General features: G+C 37.5%; 1 protein-coding gene across 6 annotated transcripts in view; it reads right to left on the bottom strand.

The window, feature by feature from the left end:
• LOC112091638 overlaps positions 1-16,994 on the bottom strand; it is an 18,834-nt gene extending 1,840 nt beyond the window's left edge. Inside the window, exons 1-3 of one of the 6 annotated variants that reach the window (XM_024165794.1) lie at positions 16,813-16,994; positions 16,555-16,648; positions 1,214-1,458 (exon numbers count right to left, since the gene is read on the bottom strand). In XM_024165794.1, coding sequence (XP_024021562.1) covers positions 16,559-16,648; positions 16,813-16,890 — 168 coding nt within the window. In that variant the 5' untranslated portion in view covers positions 16,891-16,994 and the 3' untranslated portion in view covers positions 1,214-1,458; positions 16,555-16,558. Of the gene's footprint in view, positions 1-1,213; positions 1,459-1,501; positions 1,920-16,554; positions 16,649-16,812 lie in introns of those variants that run through there. The other 5 variants (XM_024165793.1, XM_024165795.1, XM_024165797.1 and 2 more) reach the window with 5 other exon arrangements.
• Between the last annotated feature and the right edge of the window lie 4,645 nt (positions 16,995-21,639).

Below are 21,639 nucleotides of genomic sequence, written 5' to 3'. Positions count from 1 at the left end.
ATATATTTTTTTTTTTATTTTTATTTTGATAAGTGCTTTCTACTAATATAGTTGTCTCTTCTTTTCTTCTTGTTAAAATCAAGCGATATAAGGTGTGTTTGTTTCATAACTCAAGTTAAGAATTTAAATTGTTTATATGAAAGAAAAATATTGTAATAAAAAAGTTAAATTTAAATTTTTATAAGAGAAGATACTGTATTAATAAAATTTGAGTTGTGATTTAAGTCGTGAAAAGAATAACACTGTACAATCTCAAAGAGGTCCATGCATGTGAAAACAAATAGCAGACTCTGGATTTGACTTCTATGTCCTTTGAATTTTGATTGGTACTACACGCATGGAATGTTGGACTATGCTTCTTTCGGAGGTTGTACGAAATTCTTACTTTACTAGTACTGTAAGGTGGTTCTGTTTCATAGCAGAGAAAGGGGCAAAAAGAGTAACGGTTTTACTGGACGTTTAGTTGACAGATTCAGAATCATTCCTGATTTACGTGTATTTTTTATGAAAAAAAATACTGTAACAAACCATAAATTATGATTCAAACCATATCACGAATCTTCACACCAAACACCCTTTTCAGTACGGATGCCGAGTTAGGATTGCAAATACGGCTTTGGCAATAATTTTGTTTGATAAATCGTGTAGAGAGAATAGCTAGACAAATTTGTCCAACATAGTCAGTCAGACTTCCTTTTTCAATTAATCTTTAGCAAAATGAACAGAGAAAATGGTTCTCTTACCCAACGAAAACAACAGCACGAGTGAGAAGAAAATAGAGATCAGGAAGAGGAAGAGAATTCTTTGGTAATGGTAAGACGGGCAAATTGGGGAGGGAAAAAGCGCAAAAAAGAAAAGCAAAAGAACCGGAGAAAGAAAATATGACAAGAACTTATAGAACAAGAAATTATACATTTTGCATTTGAACAATCACGTTAACAATATTGAACAGTAGGCGACCAAAACCATTACAGTTGTACAAATTTTCTTTTGCATTTCAACAATCACACAAACAATAACAAACCAACTACAGGGTAAACAACACTCGGTGGAATACGTGAGTTATGAAACTAGAAGAAAAATATGTCAAGCGGAAGCAGCGCTCACGTTGTTATCTTTATTTTTTATTTTATTATTATTATTATTATTTATTTATTTTTATTTTTATTTTTTTTGCTATCAAACCGTAAAATCTGGGCTTTTAAAACCCAACTCTATATATATTTTCTCACGTTTGTTACAAAATCAATATTACAAGGTAAAGATAAGCTGAATTGCTTTGTAACAGAAACAACACCACTAACAACTAGAAATAACCAGCAGGAACAACAGGCTGAAGTCCCCAGATGAAAACTTTTGGCCTATCCTCAATCTTTACACTTGACAGTTTGGCAACTATAGTGCACAATCTCCATCTAACAATACAATCAGATGTGGTGGTGTGTTAACTTCCTATCACTGAAATGAAACATCATTACTTATTACTCCTAGAGAGCAAAACGAAAAGTACAACGCGTGTGTGTAAGCTTGCTTAGAATGTGAAATTGCCACAGAATCAGTATCTTTTTTTTTAATAAGAAACGAGAGAATATTATTAATGAATAATGGAAAGAAAAGCACAATAGGGGACAAGGAATCCACCAAAGAAGGAAATAGCTAATGAAGGACTATATCCCATCCTCTAAGTAAATTTGAAAAAGAGACTTAAAGCCTTTAACTTGAGATAACTACAATGCCACATTAAATTTAATTATATCCCACACTGCATTAACATCCCCATCTAAATCCTCAAAAATACTGCCATTCCTTTCTAGCCAAATAGCCCATGTGATGGAAAGTGTTGCTACCTTCCAAACCTTCATTCGTCTGCTGTTGAAAGAGTAACCATTGAATAAATCTGCAATTGTTCTAGGAATCACCTAAGATACTCCAAACTCTTTTAGAAGTCGATACCAAATGCATAGTAAAAAGGAAAAATGTAGAAAAATATGATCCAAAGTTTCACCATTTGATTTACATAGCACATACTAACAACCACCACCACCAACAACAACAACAAGCCTTAATTCTATCTTAATTAGGGTCGGCTATATGGATTTATGTTGAAATCCCGAATTTTAGGCTTAGAATCAGCTTCTTGATTTAGGATAAGTTGTTTCCTGATTTGATTTGATTCAGTAGATAACTGTCCTAACTCTAGGCCACGACATTAGGAGATTTGATTTTCATAATTGTATTATAAATAGAAGCCTTATGTATAGAATATTCGTTGAATAAAAAAACAGAAAGCATTATTCCTGCTTTCATGGTATCAGAGTCGAGGAACCTCTAACCTTGGCATTCAATGGTGGATTCAATGTCCTCAGAGACCACGGGCGAAACGGAGACGGTGGTCACCAACACCGTGACGTCGAGTGGGTTTGAGAATTCCACTTTCCAGTTCACGGTTGAGAAACTCAACGGGAAGAATTTTCTCGAATGGGCTCAATCAATCAAACTGGTGATCGATGGAAAAGGCAAGTTGGGATATCTCACCGGTGAAACCAAGAAGCCATCCTCTACCGATGCCTCCTTTCAGAAGTGGAAGTCAGAAAATTCAACGGTAACCACGTGGCTGGTCAACTCGATGAAGCCCTCAATCGGAAAAACCTATATGTTTCTTCCTACTGCAAAGGATGTCTAGGATGCCGTGAGAGAGACATACTCTGATGTGGAAAAATCTTCCCAAATATTCGAGATTAAGCGTGCATTTGGAAGGGAGATTCGTGCTATGGTTCGAATCATGGTTTGTGGTTCGCTACAGTATTTTCTCTCACAAAAGATACACGTAAAACGAAAATAATTCTAAATCATAGTTCTGAATCCATGAACCAAACGTCCACTAAGACTCGGTTATGGCAAATGAAAGAAAAGGAAAGGGAAGTGACCGAATACTACACAGAGATGAAGGCTCTTTGGCAAGAACTCGATCTGAGTTACGAAGAAGATTGGGAATGCCCTGGAGACAACGTGAGATTTAAGAAGAGGCTGGAGAATGAGTGTTTGAATTTATGGCTGGGCTCAACTGAGAATTAGATGAGGTGAGAGGGAGAATCCTAGGCCGAAGACCGTTGCCCTCAATCTGTGAAGTTTTTTCAGAGGTAAGACGAGAAGAGAATAGGCGCAAGGTGATGGGGAAACTCTCTGCCTCCACTGTGCCGAATGGTTCTGGACCAGAAATGTTTGCACTGATGACAAAAAAAAGACCGAATGGACCAGGCCAGAGTCAGCAAAGGAAAAAACCTTGGTGTGAGCACTGTCACAAGACCGGTCACACTAAGGATACATGTTGGGAATTGCACGGGAAACCACCAGATTGGAAGCCACGGCAGATGAACAAAAATCGAGGATATCAAGCTTCGGTTGATGATCAGAAGGAGAGGAAAACAGATGTTGATAGCAGCGAGTCTCAAGCAAAAACTTCATTCAGTCAGGAACAGATGGAACAGCTTCACTAAATGTTCCCAAACTTCAAATCTACTTGTCAGTCCTCCAATAACGTGTCTATTGGTTCTCTAGCCCACAGAGGTAACTTTTTAAAGGCCCTAAATACTGTTTCCCAACACAGAATTTCCTGGATTATCGATTCTGGCGCATCGGACCATATGACAAGCAATTACCATATTTTTTCCACACTCACCTTGTGCCGGCAATGTCAAAGTAAAAATTGCAGATGGTTCTCTCTCGACAGTTACAGGAAAAGGGACAATTAAAATCTCTGATCCTGTAACCCTAGAATCTGTTCTTCATGCCCCAAACCTATATTGCAATTTATTATCAATCAGCCAATTGACAAAAACCTCCAACTGTTGTGCTAAATTTTTTCCTTCTCACTGTGTGTTTCAGGACCTATCATCGGGGAGGACGATTGGCAGTGCTAAAGAATGTGGGGGACTCTACTATCTAGATGAGGCCGAGGCAAGTGGACAGCTTCAAACTACAATTTGCGATTCTGCATCTACTTTAAAGGATAGTGAAATAATGTTATGGCATTTTAGAATGGACCATCCTAGTTTCCAGTACATGAAACACTTATTTCCTTCAATTTTTTCCAATAAAAGTATCTTTGATTTTCAGTGTGAGATTTGCCAGCTTGCTAAACATCAACATTCTTCATTTAAAAAATCAAAGTACCAACCTTCTAAACCTTTTACTATGATTCACAGTGATCTATGAGGTCCTTCTCGTATATCTACTCGTACTCACACAAAATGGTTCATGACGTTTATTGATGATCACACTAGGGTTTGTTGGGTTTACCTCCTAAAAGACAAAACAGATGTCCGTGAAGTGTTTAAAACTTTTTACTCCATGGTCCAAACGCAATTTCAAACTAAAATCCAAATTTTGCGTACAGATAATGGGACGGAGTATTTTAACACTATCTTAGGAGAATTTCTCGTGTCAAATGGGATTATTCACCAGAGTTCATGTGTCGACACTCCACAACAAAATGGAGTTGCCGAACAGAAAACAAACACTTGCTTGAGGTAGCCCAAGCCTTGATGTTCACTACCCACATGCCAAAAATGTTCTGGGGGGATGCCATTTTGACATTCGCCTATCTTATCAATAGAATGCCCAATCGAGTCTTTTCGTTTGACACTCCACTCAATACTCTTAAGAAAGTCTTCCCCACTACTCATTTACACTCAAATTTACCTCTTAAGGCGTTTGGCTACACCGCATTCGTCCATGTTCACTCTCAAAACTGAAGCTAGCTAGATCCTAGAGCCACTAAGTGTGTTTTCATTGGCTATTCTCCTACACAAAAGGGCTACAAATGCATTGATCCTTCCACAAAAAGGGTATTTGTTAGTCTTGATGTTACATTCTTTGAAAACACTCATTTCTTCCAAAAAAACTTCTCTTCAGGGGGAGATTTCTAATGAAGATCGTTTTGTGGATTTTGAACTTCTTCCTTCTGAGTCTGTCTCAAATACCGAAAACACCACCCTTCCTCCTTCTCATTCTAATATGCCATATACAGAAGGACACTTGAACTCAGGGGGAGATGTGGGAACGCAAAGGAACAGGGAATGACTAGTCTACTCAAGGAGGCCAAAGTTGAAAAAACAAGAAAACCTCACTTCTGAAGCACCAAGAGAGTCTAACCCGGTGATAGATCCAGAAGTGAATGAGTCAATCACAGAAAAAGGTACCCCTAATACTTCTGAAATTGCTGATATTGATCTTCCCATAGCTCACCGCAAAAAACCTAGTTCATGTACACTTCATCCCATCTCCAAGTTTCTGTCACACAACAACTTATCTCTTAGTTTTCGAGCGTTTGTCTCTAACCTCAATAGTGCAGAAATTCTGAAGGATATACAGGAGGCACTAGCCGTGCCTGAGTGGAGGAATGCAATCATGGAAGAAATGAGAGCCTTGAAGAAAAATGAGACTTGGGAGGTAATGGAGCTGCCGAGAGGGAAGAAGCCAATAGGTTGCAAGTGGGTGTTTACCCTTAAATACAGAGCCGATGGAACGATAGAACGATACAAAGCTCGTCTTGTTGCCAAGAGTTTTACGCAAACTTATGGCATCGATTACGCCGAAACATTCGCTCCTGTGGCAAAGCTAAATACAATTAGGGTCCTCCTATCATTGGCATCTAATTTGGATTGGCCACTTCACCAACCTGACATAAAGAATGCTTTCTTGAATGGAGAATTAGAAGAGGAAGTCTACATGGAATTACCTCCGCGATTTAGTAAAGGGCAGGAAGACAAGCGAGTGTGTAAACTTAAGAGGTCACTTTATGGTCTCAAGCAGTCCCCAAGAACATGGTTTGACAGGTTTGCCAGAGAAATAAAGAACCAAGGATATCTACAGGGACAATCAGATCATACTATGTTCTTCAAACAAGCCAAAGATGGGAATAAGACAATCCTAATAGTCTATGTTGATGATATAATCCTTACCGGTGATAATGAGGCAGAAATGGAAAAGTTGAAGAGGATTCTCGCCACAATTTGAAGTAAAAGATCTGGGGCAAATTAGGTATTTCTTGGGAATGGAAGTTGCTAGATCAAAGAAAGGAATCAGTGTCTCCCAAAGGAAATATGTCCTTGATCGTCTCACAGAGACCGGTATGCTTGGATGCAAACCAAGTGACACCCCAATTGAAGCAGGAAAGAAGACTGAAGATGCTGGGAAGTTGGTTGACAAAGATAGATATCGGAGACTAGTAGGCAAACTAATATACTTGTCTCATACCAGACCCGACATTGCATTTGCAGTAAGTGTGGTAAGCCAACACATGCACTCACTAAAGGAAGCTCATCTGGAGGCAGTTTACAAGATACTCAGATATCTCAAAGGCTCACCTGACAGAGGACTATTCTTCAAAAAAACCGACTGCAAAGGAATAAAAGTCTAGATAGATGCAGACTGGACAGGCTCGATTGAAGACAGAAGGTCCACTTCAGGATATTGTACTTTTGTATGGGGGAACCTATTAACCTGGAGGAGCAAGAAGCAGAATGTGGCTTAAAGCAGTGCCGAAGCAGAGTTTAGATCAGTTGCTCAAGGAATATGTGAAGCACTATGGCTGAAGAAACTCCTAGAAGAACTTCAAGTCACAGTAGAGTTCCCAGTTAAACTCTACTGTAATAACAAAGCAGCAATTAACATATCTCTTAATCCTGTCCAATATGACAGAACCAAGCATGTGGAAGTTGATAGACATTTCATCAAAGATATCGGATTTGGTAGGATTTCTAGAGTAAATTAGGATATTTTATTTATGGAAATAAACCAGAATTAGCTGGAAGTTTCCATCCCTGATTTCTAGGGGAGAATTAGCTAATTTTGGGTACCTATAATGGCTAATTTTGTGGGCCTTTCTCTACTATATATGTATGTAACCGATTCTCTCTTATGATGGGAATAATAAAATATTTTTCTTCCCTAAACCTAGATGGTATTAGAGCTGCCGTGCTCTTTCTCCCTTCTTTCACCATGTCGTACAGGGCTGTAATGACCAGCACCCAAAAAAACTCCTCAAGGTCTTCCGAAGTCAGAAATCCTACCCCTGCAACCCCTTCTGTTCCAGCCTCAACAGATTTCTAGAATGCCAACCTTCAACTCACAGCCATGAAACTTAATGGACAGAATTACCTTGAATGGGCTCAAACCGTGAAGTTGGTGATCGACGGTAGAGGCAAGCTTGGGCATTTAACCAGGGAAATTTCCAAACCTACTGCAAGAGATCCTCTTCTAAAAAAATGGCAATCCGAGAATTCTCTTGTCATCGCGTGGCTTATAAATTCAATGGAACCAGCCATTGGGAAGCCACACCTGCTTCTTCATACTGCTCGAGAGGTTTGGAAGGCTGTTCGTGACCTTTACTCGGATCTTGAGAATCCTTCTCAAATATTCGAGTTGAAAACAAAGCTTTGGCAGTCCAAGCAAAATGATCGTCATGTCACCACTTATTACAATGAATTGGTGACATTGTGGCAGGAACTCGATCAGTGCTATGATGATACTTGGGAGAATTCCAATGACTATGCTCATCACAAGAAAAGAGAAGAAAACGACAGGGTTTACATGTTTTTGGCCGGACTTAATCGGAATTTGGATGAGGTCCGAGGCTGAATTCTAGGTAGGAAACCCCTGCCATCCATTCGGGAAGTTTTTTCTGAGGTTAGACGTGAAGAAGCAAGGAGGAAAAACATGCTAAACAGTAGTGAAACCGGTTCTAACCTGGAAACTGAAAGTTCAGCCCTTGTATCCAGAGGTATTGAGGCTGAAAATGAAGTACGTAAGAAACCGTGGTGTGAACACTGCAAGAAGTTATGGCATACGAAGGAGACTTGCTAGAAACTGCATGGAAAACCAGCAAATTGGAAGCCAAAATCCAAACGTGATGGTCGAGCCTCCCAAGCCACAATGGAAGAGCCTCAGGGGCTTTCTACTAACTCGGAAACAATCCCTTTCGCTAAGGAGCAATTGGAGCACCTATACAAACTATTTCAATCTCCAAAACTGTCCTTAACCCCATCATGTTCCTTGGCTCAGAAGGGTAATTCCTTAACCACTGCTTGTTTGAGTGTCAGTCCAAATCCTGTTCATTCGTGGATAATTGATTCCGGTGCAACTGACCATATGATTAGTTGCTCTAAGTTATTCTCATCTTATAGTCCTTGTGCAGGAAATAAAAAGGTCAAGATTGCAGACGGTTCACTCTCAGTAATTGCTGGGATAGGAACTGTCAAACTCACTCCTCTGTTAACTCTTCATGATGTGCTTCACGTTCCCAATTTGTCTTGTAATTTGTTGTCCATTAGTAAGATTACTAATGATCATCAGTGTCAAACTAAATTCAATTCTTCCTTGTAAGTTTCAGGAATTGACCTCGGGGAGGATGCTTGGCAGTGCTAGGAAAAGATGGACTCTACTATTTTGAAGATGGATCCGACTCAAATAAACAATGACAGAGTACTAGTTTAAATTTTGTTTCTGTTTTCAAAGACTGATGTTATGTTATGGCACTATAGGCTAGGCCACCCTAATTTTCAGTATTTGAAATACTTGTTTCCAAAGTCGTTCCGAAATAAAAATCCATCTTTTTTCCAATGTGAAGTGTGTCAGTTTGCAAAACATCACCGTGCATTTTTTTCCCCTCAACCTTACAAACCAACCACGCCATTCACTCTTATTCATAGTGATATTTGGGGTCCATGTAAAACACCTACGTTTTCTGGCAAAAGGTGGTTTGTGACCTTTATTGATGATCACACAAGGTTAAGTTGGGTTTATTTGATGAAGGAAAAATCTGAAGTGGAAACAATTTTCAAAAATTTTTACAACATGGTACAAACTCAATTTCAGAAAACAATTCAAATCTTACGGAGTGACAATGGTCGCGAATATTTCAAAAAGGTTTTGTATTATTTTTTCCTTGAAAAAGGAATTGTTCACCAAAGTTCTTGCATTGACACTCCACAACAAAACAGTGTGGCCGAAAGAAAAAACAAACATCTCTTACAAGTAGCTCGGGCTTTACTTTTGAATGCAGGTATGAAGGAAAATAGTTTTTCTTATTATCTCATAAATGTACAGCCGAAAACTATAAATAGACCAACCCCAGACTCTTATCTTTATCCCTTTAACTAATATCCCACAAATGTAGGAATTGATAAGTACTCCTAAATGATAAGTATTCCTAATAGATAACAACCGGTTTAAACTTAAAAAACATAATAGAAAAATCCTATCTTTCTACACTCCCCTCAAGTTGGAGCATAGATATCAATCATGCCCAACTTGCTTGTTAACAAATCAAACTTTGACCTAAACAGACTCTTGGTTAGGACATCAGCTAACTGTTGCTCAGTGGCAACAAAAGGCATGCAGATAACTCCACTTTCCAACTTTTCTTTGATAAAATGCCTATCAATCTCGACATGTTTCGTACGATCATGTTGAACCGGGTTGTTGGCTATGCTTATTGCTGACTTGTTATCACAAAACAGTTTCATGGGAGCTTTTCCAACTTTTCTTTGATAAAATGCCTATCAATCTCGACATGTTTCGTACGATCATGTTGAACCGGGTTGTTGGCTATGCTTATTGCTGACTTGTTATCACAAAACTGTTTCATGGGAGCTTCTAACTTCAGTTTCAGTTCTTCAAGCACTCTTTTTAGCCATAATAGTTCACATATTCCATTAGCCATAGCTCTAAACTCTGCTTCTGCACTGCTTCAGGCTACTACATTCTGCTTCTTACTTCTCCAAGTAACAAGATTGCCCCAAAGAAACGTACAGTAGCCTAATGTTGATCTTCTGTCTATGATAGATCATGCCCAGTCCGCATCTGTGAATGCTTCCACACTCCTCTGGTCATTTTTTTTTTGAACAAAAGGCCTCTTTCAGGTGACCCTTTTAGATACCTTAGGATACGATAGACAGCTTCAAGATGTTCCTCATATGGTGAATGCATAAACTGACTTACTACGCTAACTGCAAACGCAATATCAGGTCTTGTATGAGAAAGATAAATCATTTTTCCTACAAGACGTTGGTACCGCCCCTTCTCAGTTGGCACTCCCTCTGTTTTTTCTCCTAACTTTTGGTTTGGATCCATAGGTGTGTCACTTGGTCTACATCCACTCATCCCAATTTCTTCCAATAGGTCCAGAATATACTTCCTTTGAGATACACAGATCCCCTTCTTCGATCTAGCAACTTCCATTCCCAGAAAATACTGTAAGGGTCCCAAATCCTTCATTTCAAACTCTGTTGCAAGACATTTCTTTCAATTGGTGATTTCCGTCAGGTAAACTTACTTTCTCCCATGTGCCTTCTTCCATTCCGGAACACTTGGAGCTTCCTGTACATTCTTAGGTACATCCACACTTGACAATTGTGAGATAAACAAGGAGTAAGAAGGTGACAAATTTTTGTAAGACACATGGTTTGAAATAGGATGTTGAGTACATTGCCTAACACCTTTTCTAAGAGCAATGGGGATGTTTTCAGGTACAACAGTTTTAGGAGAAGATGACAGTTCAGAAGTGTTACCCGGATTTGAAGGCTCCATGATATTAGGATCTGGACTCGGATTGGACTCTTGACCTTGTAAGGATCCGGTGTCATCTTTACTTTGAATCCACACAATTCTCAAACAATGTGTCATCCTCCTGTTCTTTAGCCCAAAAAGGTAATTATCGTCAAGCTCTTACCTTGAGTGTGTCCCCTATTTTGGATTGTCCATGGATCATTGACTCGGGGGCAACTAATCACATGACGGGATGTTCTAAACTGTTTTCTACCTATAGTCCGTGTGCAGGGAATCAAAAAATTAAAATAGCCTATGGTTCTCTTTCAGCCATCCCTGGAAAAGGATCAATAACTATTTCGAAATCCCTTATTCTCCATAATGTTCCTAATCTCTCGTGTAATTTGTTATCCATTAGTAAATTAACTCGTGACCTAAAGTGTTATGCTAAATTCCTTCCAACTTACTGTGAATTTCAGGAAATGGACTCGGACAGGATGATTGGCAGTGCTAAGGAAAATAGTGGACTCTATTACTTTGCGGATGGAAGTGACTCATGCGGACAAGTTCAGTTTTCTAGTCTTGAATCATTATCTATCTCTAGGAATGATGAAATAATGTTATGGCACTATAGGTTAGGCCATCCCAGCTTTCAATATTTGAAGTACTTATTTCCTAATTTATTTAGAAATAAAACTGCATTATCTTTTCAATGTGATATTTGTCAAATTGCTAAGCATCACTGTGCATCTTTTCCTGCCCAGCCATACAAGTCATCTAAACCCTTTGCACTTATTCATAGTGACATTTGGGGACCGTATAGGATCCTAACAATTTCTGGGAAAAAATGGTTTCTAACTCTAATTGATGATCATACTCGTGTTTCTTGGGTTTATCTACTTAAGAAAAATCAGAAACTGAGCAAGTTTTCAAAAATTTTTACAACATGGTGGAAACACAATTTCAAGAAAAAATTCAAGTGTTTAGGAGTGACAATGGAAGAGAGTATTTCAGTAAAATTTTGGGGGCATTTTTTTCCGAAATAGGGATTATTCATCACAGCTCTTGTATAGATACTCCACAGCAAAATGGAGTGGCAGAACGAAAAAATAAGTATCTCCTAGAAGTTGCTAGGTCCTTAATGTTTACAACTAAGGGTCCTAAATACCTATGGGGTGAAGCCATTCTCACTGCCACCTATTTAATTAATAGAATGCCTTCAAGAGTTTTAAACTTTAAAGCACCTTTGGGAAAGTTTAAAGAAATCTTCCCTACATCACGAATCGTTTCTGATTTACCTCTTAAAATATTCGGATGTGTGGCCTTTGTACATGTACATAATCATAATCGTGATAAATTGGATCCACGTGCATTAAAGTGTGTTTTTCTTGGTTATGCACCAACACAAAAAGGTTACCGCTGTTTTGATCCTAAAACTAAAAAATTTTGTCACTATGGATGTAACATTTTTTGAATCCCAGAGTTTCTTTAATGTTCCTCTTCAAGGGGAGAATACCTTTGAAGACTCACTGTTTGAAATTGAAAATGACAGCAATATTATTAAAAATGACAACATCACTGTTACAATTAAACAGCCTGCCCTAGTGCCTAGCAATGAAGTTGTTACTACTAGAATAGACAATGACAAAAGGGATAAATTATTTGGGCTTGTGTACTCGAGAAACAGAAAAATCCTATCTTTCTACAACTTTTTACCAACAAAGTACCAAAATATCTTTGGGGTGAGGCGGTTCTTACCGTTACATATCTTATAAATAGGATGCCTAATAAAGTTTTGAACTTTAAAACACCTCTTGATATCTTTCACAGCTTTTACCCAACAAATAGGCTATCCTCTTCTCTACCCTTCAAGATATTTGGATGTACTACATTCGTTCATATTCATGATCATAATCGTGGGAAGCTTGAGCCCCGAGCGACAAAATGTGTGTTTGTTGGTTATGCTCCTACTCAAAAGGGGTATAAATGTTTTGAACCTATTTCCAGAAAAATGTTTGTTACCATGGATGTTACTTTTTTTGAATTGCAACCATATTACATGTCTCATCTTGAGGGGGCGAGTCAAATCCAAGATTCAACCTACTATGATATCTTTCAAACAGAAAATACTCTTCCCACTTTGCCCATTCATGAAACTCTAGAAAATCCAAATGAAAATGTTCAATATCTAGACCTCTAAATAAGTAAGGAAACAGAATTTTGATAATCCTAAACGATGGGTGGCCAAGTCGGCGGTGGTGAAGCCAAAATTTTCCTTTATTTGATGAGAGAACTTCTGAGACAAAAGAGTGAGATGTTGTGCCCGTGGTAATGCTTGATTGATTAGGTGTTTCAAGAAGGTAAAGTCCACCATGTTCTCTAGCACGTCCAATCGTCCTCCCCAAACCCTCGTCCTGAAATAAACAATAACTACGGTGAAAAAACACTCTGCAATGTGAATCTTTGGTAAGCTTTTGGACCGAGACAAGGTTTGTGGTCAATCGAGGAACGTGAAGAACATTTTTTAATGTCAATGACAGGCTTATTTTAACATCTCCTATGCCTGCTACAATAGTTAATGATCCATCTGCTGTAGTTATTTTTCTACTGCTTGAACATGGGACATATGAGGCAAACATGTTTGGTGAGTGGGTCATATGGTCGGTAGCACCAGAGTCAATGACCTAGGAGCCGGTAAGGGTTATATCTGAGACATTTAATCCAATGGAAAATGAAGACTCACCTGAATACGCCAATGAACAAGTACCTAAGGGTTTGTCAAGATTGCCTATAAGGGATCTTACTCGTTCAATTTCCTCTTGGTTGAGACTCCCCATCTCTTGCAGTGTTCCCTCACTTTGCTACCCCCCTGCAACATGAGCTTGTCCACAACTCTTCGGCTGCTCTCCTTTCTGCCCCCACTCAGCTTGGTGGTTTCCCATGCAGCTTCCAACACTTCTTACGAGTATGGCGTGCCTTCTTGCAATAAGTACACCATAAAGTATCTTTGTAGTCTCGGTTTTGGGTCTTCTGCTGACCAGCCTTAACATTCTTAGGTGACGGTGCCTTTTCTGCAGTCATGGCTAGTTTGCTACCGCCACTAGCCAACATTGCCGAGCCATCAGTGTTCTTTGGTTCAAGCATTATTTCTCTTCTACTCTCATCTCCCCGAATGATTGCTACCACCTCATTCAAACATGGGACCTCTTGCTTTCCAAGAATTTGAATTCTCACCAAGTCAAACTCCGGGTTGAGTCCAACAAGAAAATCATAGACTCTATCTTGCTCAATAAAGGCCTTGATAACTGCAGCATCTTCGGGACACTTGGTTTTAATCACCCTATAATGATCGAGTTCTTGCCATAGGGCCTTCATTTGATTCGCATATTCAGTGACCGTTCTTTCTCCTTGTCTCGCCGCCATTGTCTTCACTTTAACCTCATAAACTTGAGCCACATCTCTTGCCTTGGAGTATGTTTGTTGAATTGCATCCCATATATCTTTGGCGGTTGCCAAAAACATACTCGTATCACTGATTTCTGGGTTCATAGAGTTCCACAGCCATACCATAATCATGGAATCCTCCTCATCCCATGCCTCAAACTTGGGATCCTCCGGTTTTGGTCCAGTCCATAAAAGATGGTTGATTTTTCCTTTTCCTTTTAGCACTGTCCGAACCAATTGTGACCACTTAAGGTAGTTTTTCACATTCAGCCTATAAGCAGCCTGTATATTCTGCAGTTCTCCAACCTGCTGAGACCGTCCATTCTCTGTCTCATCCAGCGACGTTGCAACGGTTGTTTCTGCCACCTCCGACATCTTCCAGAGCAGTTTTGAGGGCAATTAAGGCCGGTCCTACACTGAAGACTCCACCAGCGATAAAGGCTGATTTGATTGGAACAATTTCTGGCAGCAACCGTGATAATTGACAACAACCTTTCCTTAGGACAGCGACTTGATAACTCCGGCGATGAAGGCCGAACAAGAAAGCGATTCCAGCGATGAAGGCCGAACAAGGAAACAACCCCGGCGATGAAGGCCGAACAAGGAAACAACCCCGGCGATGAAGGCCAAAACAGAAATCGACAGTAGCAAACAGAAGCAACGGGCAGTTTTTCCGTACAATTCAATACAATTCTGTAGTTTTCCGTACAATTCCGTACAGTTCCGTGCAATTCCGTGCAATTCCGTACAGTCCGTAATGGATATGGGCAATGAAGGCCCTGTGATGAGGCTTGGCAATGAAAGCCAAGAAAGAAACAGCAATGAAGGCCTAAGAGAAAAAAACTTAACCTAGGAAACCTAGGGCTCTGATACCATGTGGGCAAATAGGAGTAGAAAAAATATTTCTTATTTTCTGAATGATGTAATACAGCCGGCCCTCTTAGGTTTTTATACACAAAATATAGAATCTCCTAGATTACACCTTATCCCATTATTCATGAGATATCATGAAACTAACTTATTACCCTAATCCTAGGGATACAAAATATAAAATTCAAACTTTCCTAATATATCCTAGTTACAAAATCAATAAGATTGCGTTTTCCACAATATCAATGTTGTGTCAGCCAAATTTATCAACCATTGGAATCTTCAAATTGAGCCTCATCCTAAATCGTTTTGGGTGTATTGGGAAGATAAAGGTTATTTTGCAGTCGCTGAAAGATGTCTATTACCTCTTAAATTTAGTTCTTATGAGTTATATGTTTATTGTGATGTCCTTTCTATGGATGTTACTCATACTTTATTAGGACTTCCTTGGGTTGATGATCATGATGTGAGATATGCTGAAGGGAATCAATATGTTTTTCGACATAATGGGAAAACTTTGATCTTGAAACCTGCCAAACCAAAAGAAAAAGCCTGTGTGTCTAAGCCTATTCTCCCTTCCCCAATTCCTAGTGTACCAAACCCATCTATTGAGAGTGACGATGCCAAAAACGAGGTTGTGACAACAAACAAAATTATTGATACTCCTTGTCCTGAGCCTATTGTTGATGAGCCACACCTCCTCCAAAAACCATTAAATCCAATTCCTCCCAATCAGTTGTTGGAAGTGGATCTCATGCATGTTCATTTAAATTTACTTCTAATTTGATTGTGGAATTAATTTTCAGTGAGGTAAAATTGTTTCCTAACTATGATGATCAAAAGCCTCGAGTGTTCTTGATATTTTCTCTACAGCTAGAATGTCTCCACGATCAACTTACAAGCACCAATGGCTCATTTTAGAATCTAGTATTAAGGCCGAGAGATTTCTTGGTTTTTAAATTGTTGCTTCATGATTCTTTCCAGTTTAAAATTCGCCGGAGTCGTGTTTCTTCAGCCCAGGGAGAATGATGACGAATTATATTAGGATTATTTAATATTTAATTTTGATTTTAGGATTATGTTTATCTTTTTATTAGTTTAAATTTATTTATATTTATCTCCTTTTTAAAATAGGATTAAGATTTTCTTTATCTATAAATAGCTTAGTAATTGTAATTCTTATTTAGGCTTTTGATGATTAATGATATTGAGATTATTGGTTTCCTTCCTCTTGAGTTCTTGTTCTCCCTAGATTTCTGTCTCCATCTTGATTATTTTTCTCTATCCTGATTCTATTTCTTTCTCTTGATTCTATACTTCTATCTAAATTCTCCTTTTGTTCAATTCTACCCAGTCCTACATCACTTGGGATCAAGTGAGATCAAAGTCAGCTTTCAAATCAAGAGTTTCTCCAGCTTAAACATGCAGCAGACACGGAGTATAGAAAATTTCAATTACAAGTTACAAAAACGCTAAGTTTGTTCATAATTTCCCGGGAATATCGCCTTTAAAGCTCACCAGCAAACGTAAAACCCCACAGCAATAGCAGTACACGAGACTTATTGATAAACGAATTTCATGTATGAGTTTTCTTTACATAACAAAACTTCATAGGTCTCAAAAACATTTAGCTCGTCCTAAAGCCTCAAACAGAACAATCCAGGTGTTAATTTTCTGGGAAAAATTGAATACCTTATTAACCACCACCATCATTATCACTGTCCTCTTTGAGATTCCCGAACTTTTGCTTGAACGAGTCCTGTTTCTGCATCCACATCATGTGCCCCTGAAAACCCAGATTTTTTTCTTCTCAAATTTCAACTTCAGCCCACTAGTTGACTACTAAAAGCAAAGTGTTTTCAGATCTCAGAAACTCAATCGGACTGTTAGTTTTGTCTCTGTCAGGTAAGAAAAGGAGAGAGAGAGAGAGAGAGAGAGAGAAGATTGAACCTGGAGAGAGGCAGCCCAGGCAATGAGGAGGGAGGCGAACCAGAACTTTTTGTCCTTAAGTAGATCCCTCACTTCCATAATTTCTTCCCAAATCCTATAAATCACTCGCTGCTCGCTATAACTACTTCTGAGTTCTGCGCCGCCCCGTTTTCTTTTTGGTTGCTAAGCTCGAAGAAGAAAAGATTGGTTGGTTCTGCTTACGAAACGACGTCTCGTTTGGTTCTTTTTTAATGAATTCTTTCGTTTGATGTCAACATTTCTTTTTTTTTTTTTTTTTCTTGAAAGCTGATGTCAAAATTTAAAATCTTAGTAGTAGAGTTTAAGGAGACGTTTGATTTATGGATTAAAATTATAAGATTAGAATTATTTTTAATTTATGTGTATTTTTTATGAGAAAAAATACTATAACGAATCATGAACCATAATTTGAATCGGGGTACGAATCTCTGAACCAAACAACCCTTAAATGTAGCAACATTTTTAAAATAAAAGTAGTAAAATTTTGATGTCACTAAAATAATGATTATATCATTAAACAATATAAAATGTGGCATTATTATAATAATGACTGTGATTTTTACTATATTTATAATATTTTGAAAATTTTGTTAAATTTTAATTAACATATAAAATTTTGTCATGTGATGTAATACCAACTGCGAACTTCATTTGAGTTTCCTATGCTCAAGTATAGGTTCTACTAAAAACTTCAAACTAATTGGTAATTTGTGTTATTTTTCTTTTTCTTATGCAAATTATAATATTACGTGAATTAATTTTAAAAAACGGAGGTAAAATAGAATGCACATAATTATTCTTCTCTGCTAATTACATTAAAAATATAACTCTTACTTTTAAGTTTTTCGAAATGTATCCCTCTATTTTTAGAAGCTATAAAGGTATCTTTTAGATATAAAATTTGGTTCATAGATTCAAACCATGTGATTAGAATCATTTTCGATTTATGTGTATTTTTTGTGAGAGAAAATATTGTAGCGAACCACGAACTATAATTCAAATCAGGGAACGAATCTAGATACCAATCGGATAAAGCAAAACGGTATCTCCTAGTCCTATTCGAGTAACTTCATGAGTCTCTCTCTTAAGCTCGTTTAATTGAATTTATTGCTAGCTTTTACTTTTTAGTGGCAACAGGCAAATGTGCTACATGGATTCTTTATAAAAAAGGGGTACGCTACATAGAGGTAACTCTTTTTTTTTTTTTTTTTTGATAGGACATAGAAGATACAATATGTATATACATATATATATATATATATATTTTTTTTTTTTCATTTATCAACATAGTACTAGCATTAACGATATAATTAATCGTAACACGTCTAAGCGTGCAATAGCATTACTTCAATTTTCGTTTAGCTGAGACTATGTCATATATCCTTGACACTTACTAGTATTACAGGGAAAACTATTTTAAGCTGTATGTTATTAGTTAGCCTTCTTATATATTCACGTGTTCAACTGGAAATAGCAAGAAAAAAACAACAAATGATAGAAAGTATACCATGTATTGAGTATCACGAAAAATTATATAATGAACATCATAAAAGCACATCCTTGACTGTTTTGTTCCAGCTTTTTTACCAATGGCAGCTTATACTTTTGTTTTATGATGTATAATTGATTATAACTGAAATTTATGTAAAAAGATCAAACCTTTCAGCTAGTAAACCATCAATGACAAAGATATTAGACAACTGCACAAGTTGCTGTTTAAATTATCCAGGCCGTAGATTTGGCAAATAATGACACAAGTTTGTCTGCAATTGTTTCAATTGACAAATAATACAAAATGATTTATAAAACTGCAAAAGAAGCTGGAAGGTAATTGAAGTTTGATTGGACTTTTTTTTGCTCTGAAAAGTTTGATTCGACTTCAGCGCACTTGGTGTTGAAGCAATGTTTCAGCAGTAGTAGTAGCAAAAAGGAAGACCATTTGGCAGAAAAAATATCACTTGAAAATAAACGTAAATGGGAGATATAAAGCAAGGCACTTAATAGAAAAAGAATCCAATGCAAACTTTACCTCATAGAGTCATGACTTTCTTGTGAGAAGTAAAGTTCAATGTGATCATCAGCATTTCATGATGGAAGTATTTTTCTTACAAATTATTTGATTCGTTCTTTCGAGAGACCCTCCTCCCAATTTTAGAATCTTCCTCCCAGGGATCTAACAATGTAACATAAATAGCAGTGTATTCAAACAATAATACTTTGATGAAAATGGTGAGAATCTGAAAAAACAAACAAAAAAAAATCACATAACAATACCTTTTTCTTTTGCTCACTTATCTTCGATCTGCACTCAACTGTTTTCCTTTCGATGCATTGAACCTCAGCTGACACTTTTGACGAACTTAACAACCTCTTTCTCGAATAAGATTCGGCTTGGAGATTGTCATTTCATTCTAGATATTCCACCAGGAGTTTCACTTTTACCTCATCCAAAAATCTGTACTATATCTGACGCTTCCCAATGGAATCCACTGCAATCTCTATAAGTTCTTCCCGTTTCTTGGCAACTCATCATACCACTCATTAGAGCTCCCTATACAAGTGTATTTCAATTTGATGTCTTTTCTCCATCTATCTAGAATATATTTTGACCGAATCTCCTCAATACATTGATCTTTGAGGACAGCAGTAACATGTTTACACAAAATTCCTTTAGATTCAGATAAATAGCATATGCATTGCACTTCGCATTCTGTAGCCTTGTAAAGAACCTCAGACCTTCAACTTCCTGGAATTCTCGTCTCTCTCTCACATTTTCTCTCACATGAAATTTTGAAATTGACCTCTCGCCTGTAACAAATCCAACATTGCAATAGTATAATCCCTGTAATTAATTGTCTTGGACTTTCTTAATATCTCAATGCTATAGGCTTCTTGCAATTAGTTTGCTATTAACAAAACCCTCAAATTCGAAAAGCTATGGTGACCAAGTTTTCATTCTCAATCTTGCTTCTTAATCCGCTGTCGTATTGCTTCACGAATTTTTTCAGAGTAGTATTTGGTTGACATAACCATCGAAGAAAGAATTCAGCCTTTCACCGCATTGGCTGGTAGACATTCCTCCCCAAAAGTACATGTCCTTCACATAAGTTGGTACCTATCGATCCACATACGAAGAGTTCAACCATTCATTATTATCAAGGTTATTAACCTCAATCATTTTAGACTAACTTTCTTCAAAATCTAATTGTGTCATGCAGTCGTATACGCTATCCACCAAAAAACTACTATAGTTGAATTATGATCAAGAACTCCATTCAACTTTACTGGTATCTTCATCGTAATATAGCACAGGCCCACAAGCAAAATCCATGGAGAACTTTACGAGATACCTCTGCCACAGTTCCTTTAATAGCCTTGCATCGTTCAGTTATTTTTTGCGCTTGGAACTCCATTTAACATAGGACTTTCTGTCCTCACTGGATAATACTCCACAACCAAACAATAAAAGTTGCCTATGATTATTTGTTCCAACAAAAACATCAAGAGGTATATTATACTTATTTGTAACTTGTAAGGTATGTAGTGTCAACTGTGATGACATCTCTAAACGATTCATAAGCTGCCCTTGACCTTTCATCGGCCAAAAAGACATTTTTTAGCCGGCTTTCATTGTCAAACTCCATCTTATAGAAAAAATTCGAGTTCTACTTTTTATTTTGAAGAAAATAGGTATAGACAGGTCATGTCCAACACCAAGTCTTGACTGTCTCACCTTTTTTATATAATTCCAATACTCAGTCTAACCAATATTTGAATTCTCACAACTCGCAGCTTCAACAACCAATGCTCTATAGGTTACGGTCAATGGAACATTAGCTTGGTCATTCGATCCAAATGCTGGTGCTTGCGTGCCAATTCAACCTTTGTTACATGTAAAAACCATTGCCTTCATAGGACTTAAATGCATGGTTGTGCTCAAGCTTGACGCTACTTGTAGTATAGCAACCGTGACACTCTTTGCGACCCGTCTTAGCTGATGATCTTTGTCTTTTACTCGAAACATATTTCCTACTTCCAACTTTAGCACATGAATACGTCACATGTTTTAACCTGTTATTGTCGTCCAACTTTCTAGTTTTTCTTATCACATCAAAGCCTTCGCAACTCCCATATCTCTTGTACTAATCATAAGCTTCATAATCCGAGTTGAACACTGACCGATCTTTCTTATGTGTTTCTACTTCTTCGTGCTAATTTGATGTATCTTGATCAAAGTATTTCACTTCTTGTTCTTTCTCACTAGTATTATCTTGGTCCAAACATGGATTAGTGTTATTTTCCACTCTCATTATTTCTATGATATCGTCTATTTCCTGAAAGGGAAATACATGACCCCTGTGAAACCATTGGCTTATTCTTAACCAAATTACATTAGTGTTCAAAAAGTAATCTAATTGATATGCATTCCATTGTGTTCAAACGAGGTGAAGATTTCAAACTATTGCAAAAGTGAATTTCCATTTATACTGGACTGTGCCAATCCAAAATCTGTAAAGTAATTTTTTGTTTTTACTTTTTCGTGTTGTTTAGTTAAAACTTAAAACCTCCTTGCAAGTGTAAAATAGCCATCGTAAATTGGCAAAACTTAGCCTTGACTCTCATGTAATAAACAAAAACGACGGAGAAAACCTAATTGCATCGCTTTTAATGAATTTGCTAAAATAACGAGGTCTCATTGGCCAAATTACAGAAACTCAAAATATGACAAAAAGAAATACGGTCTAATGATTAAACCTTAACACCAGAAAATAAATCTGATTAGAACAGAGAAGAAATGGGAAATTACCA

This window comes from Morus notabilis, unplaced genomic scaffold (genome assembly GCF_000414095.1).
Source record: "Morus notabilis unplaced genomic scaffold, ASM41409v2 Scaffold139, whole genome shotgun sequence".
Taxonomy (NCBI): domain Eukaryota; kingdom Viridiplantae; phylum Streptophyta; class Magnoliopsida; order Rosales; family Moraceae; genus Morus; species Morus notabilis.
Note: the sequence above shows the minus strand (reverse complement) of the source record. Positions and strands in the feature narration are given on the sequence as shown.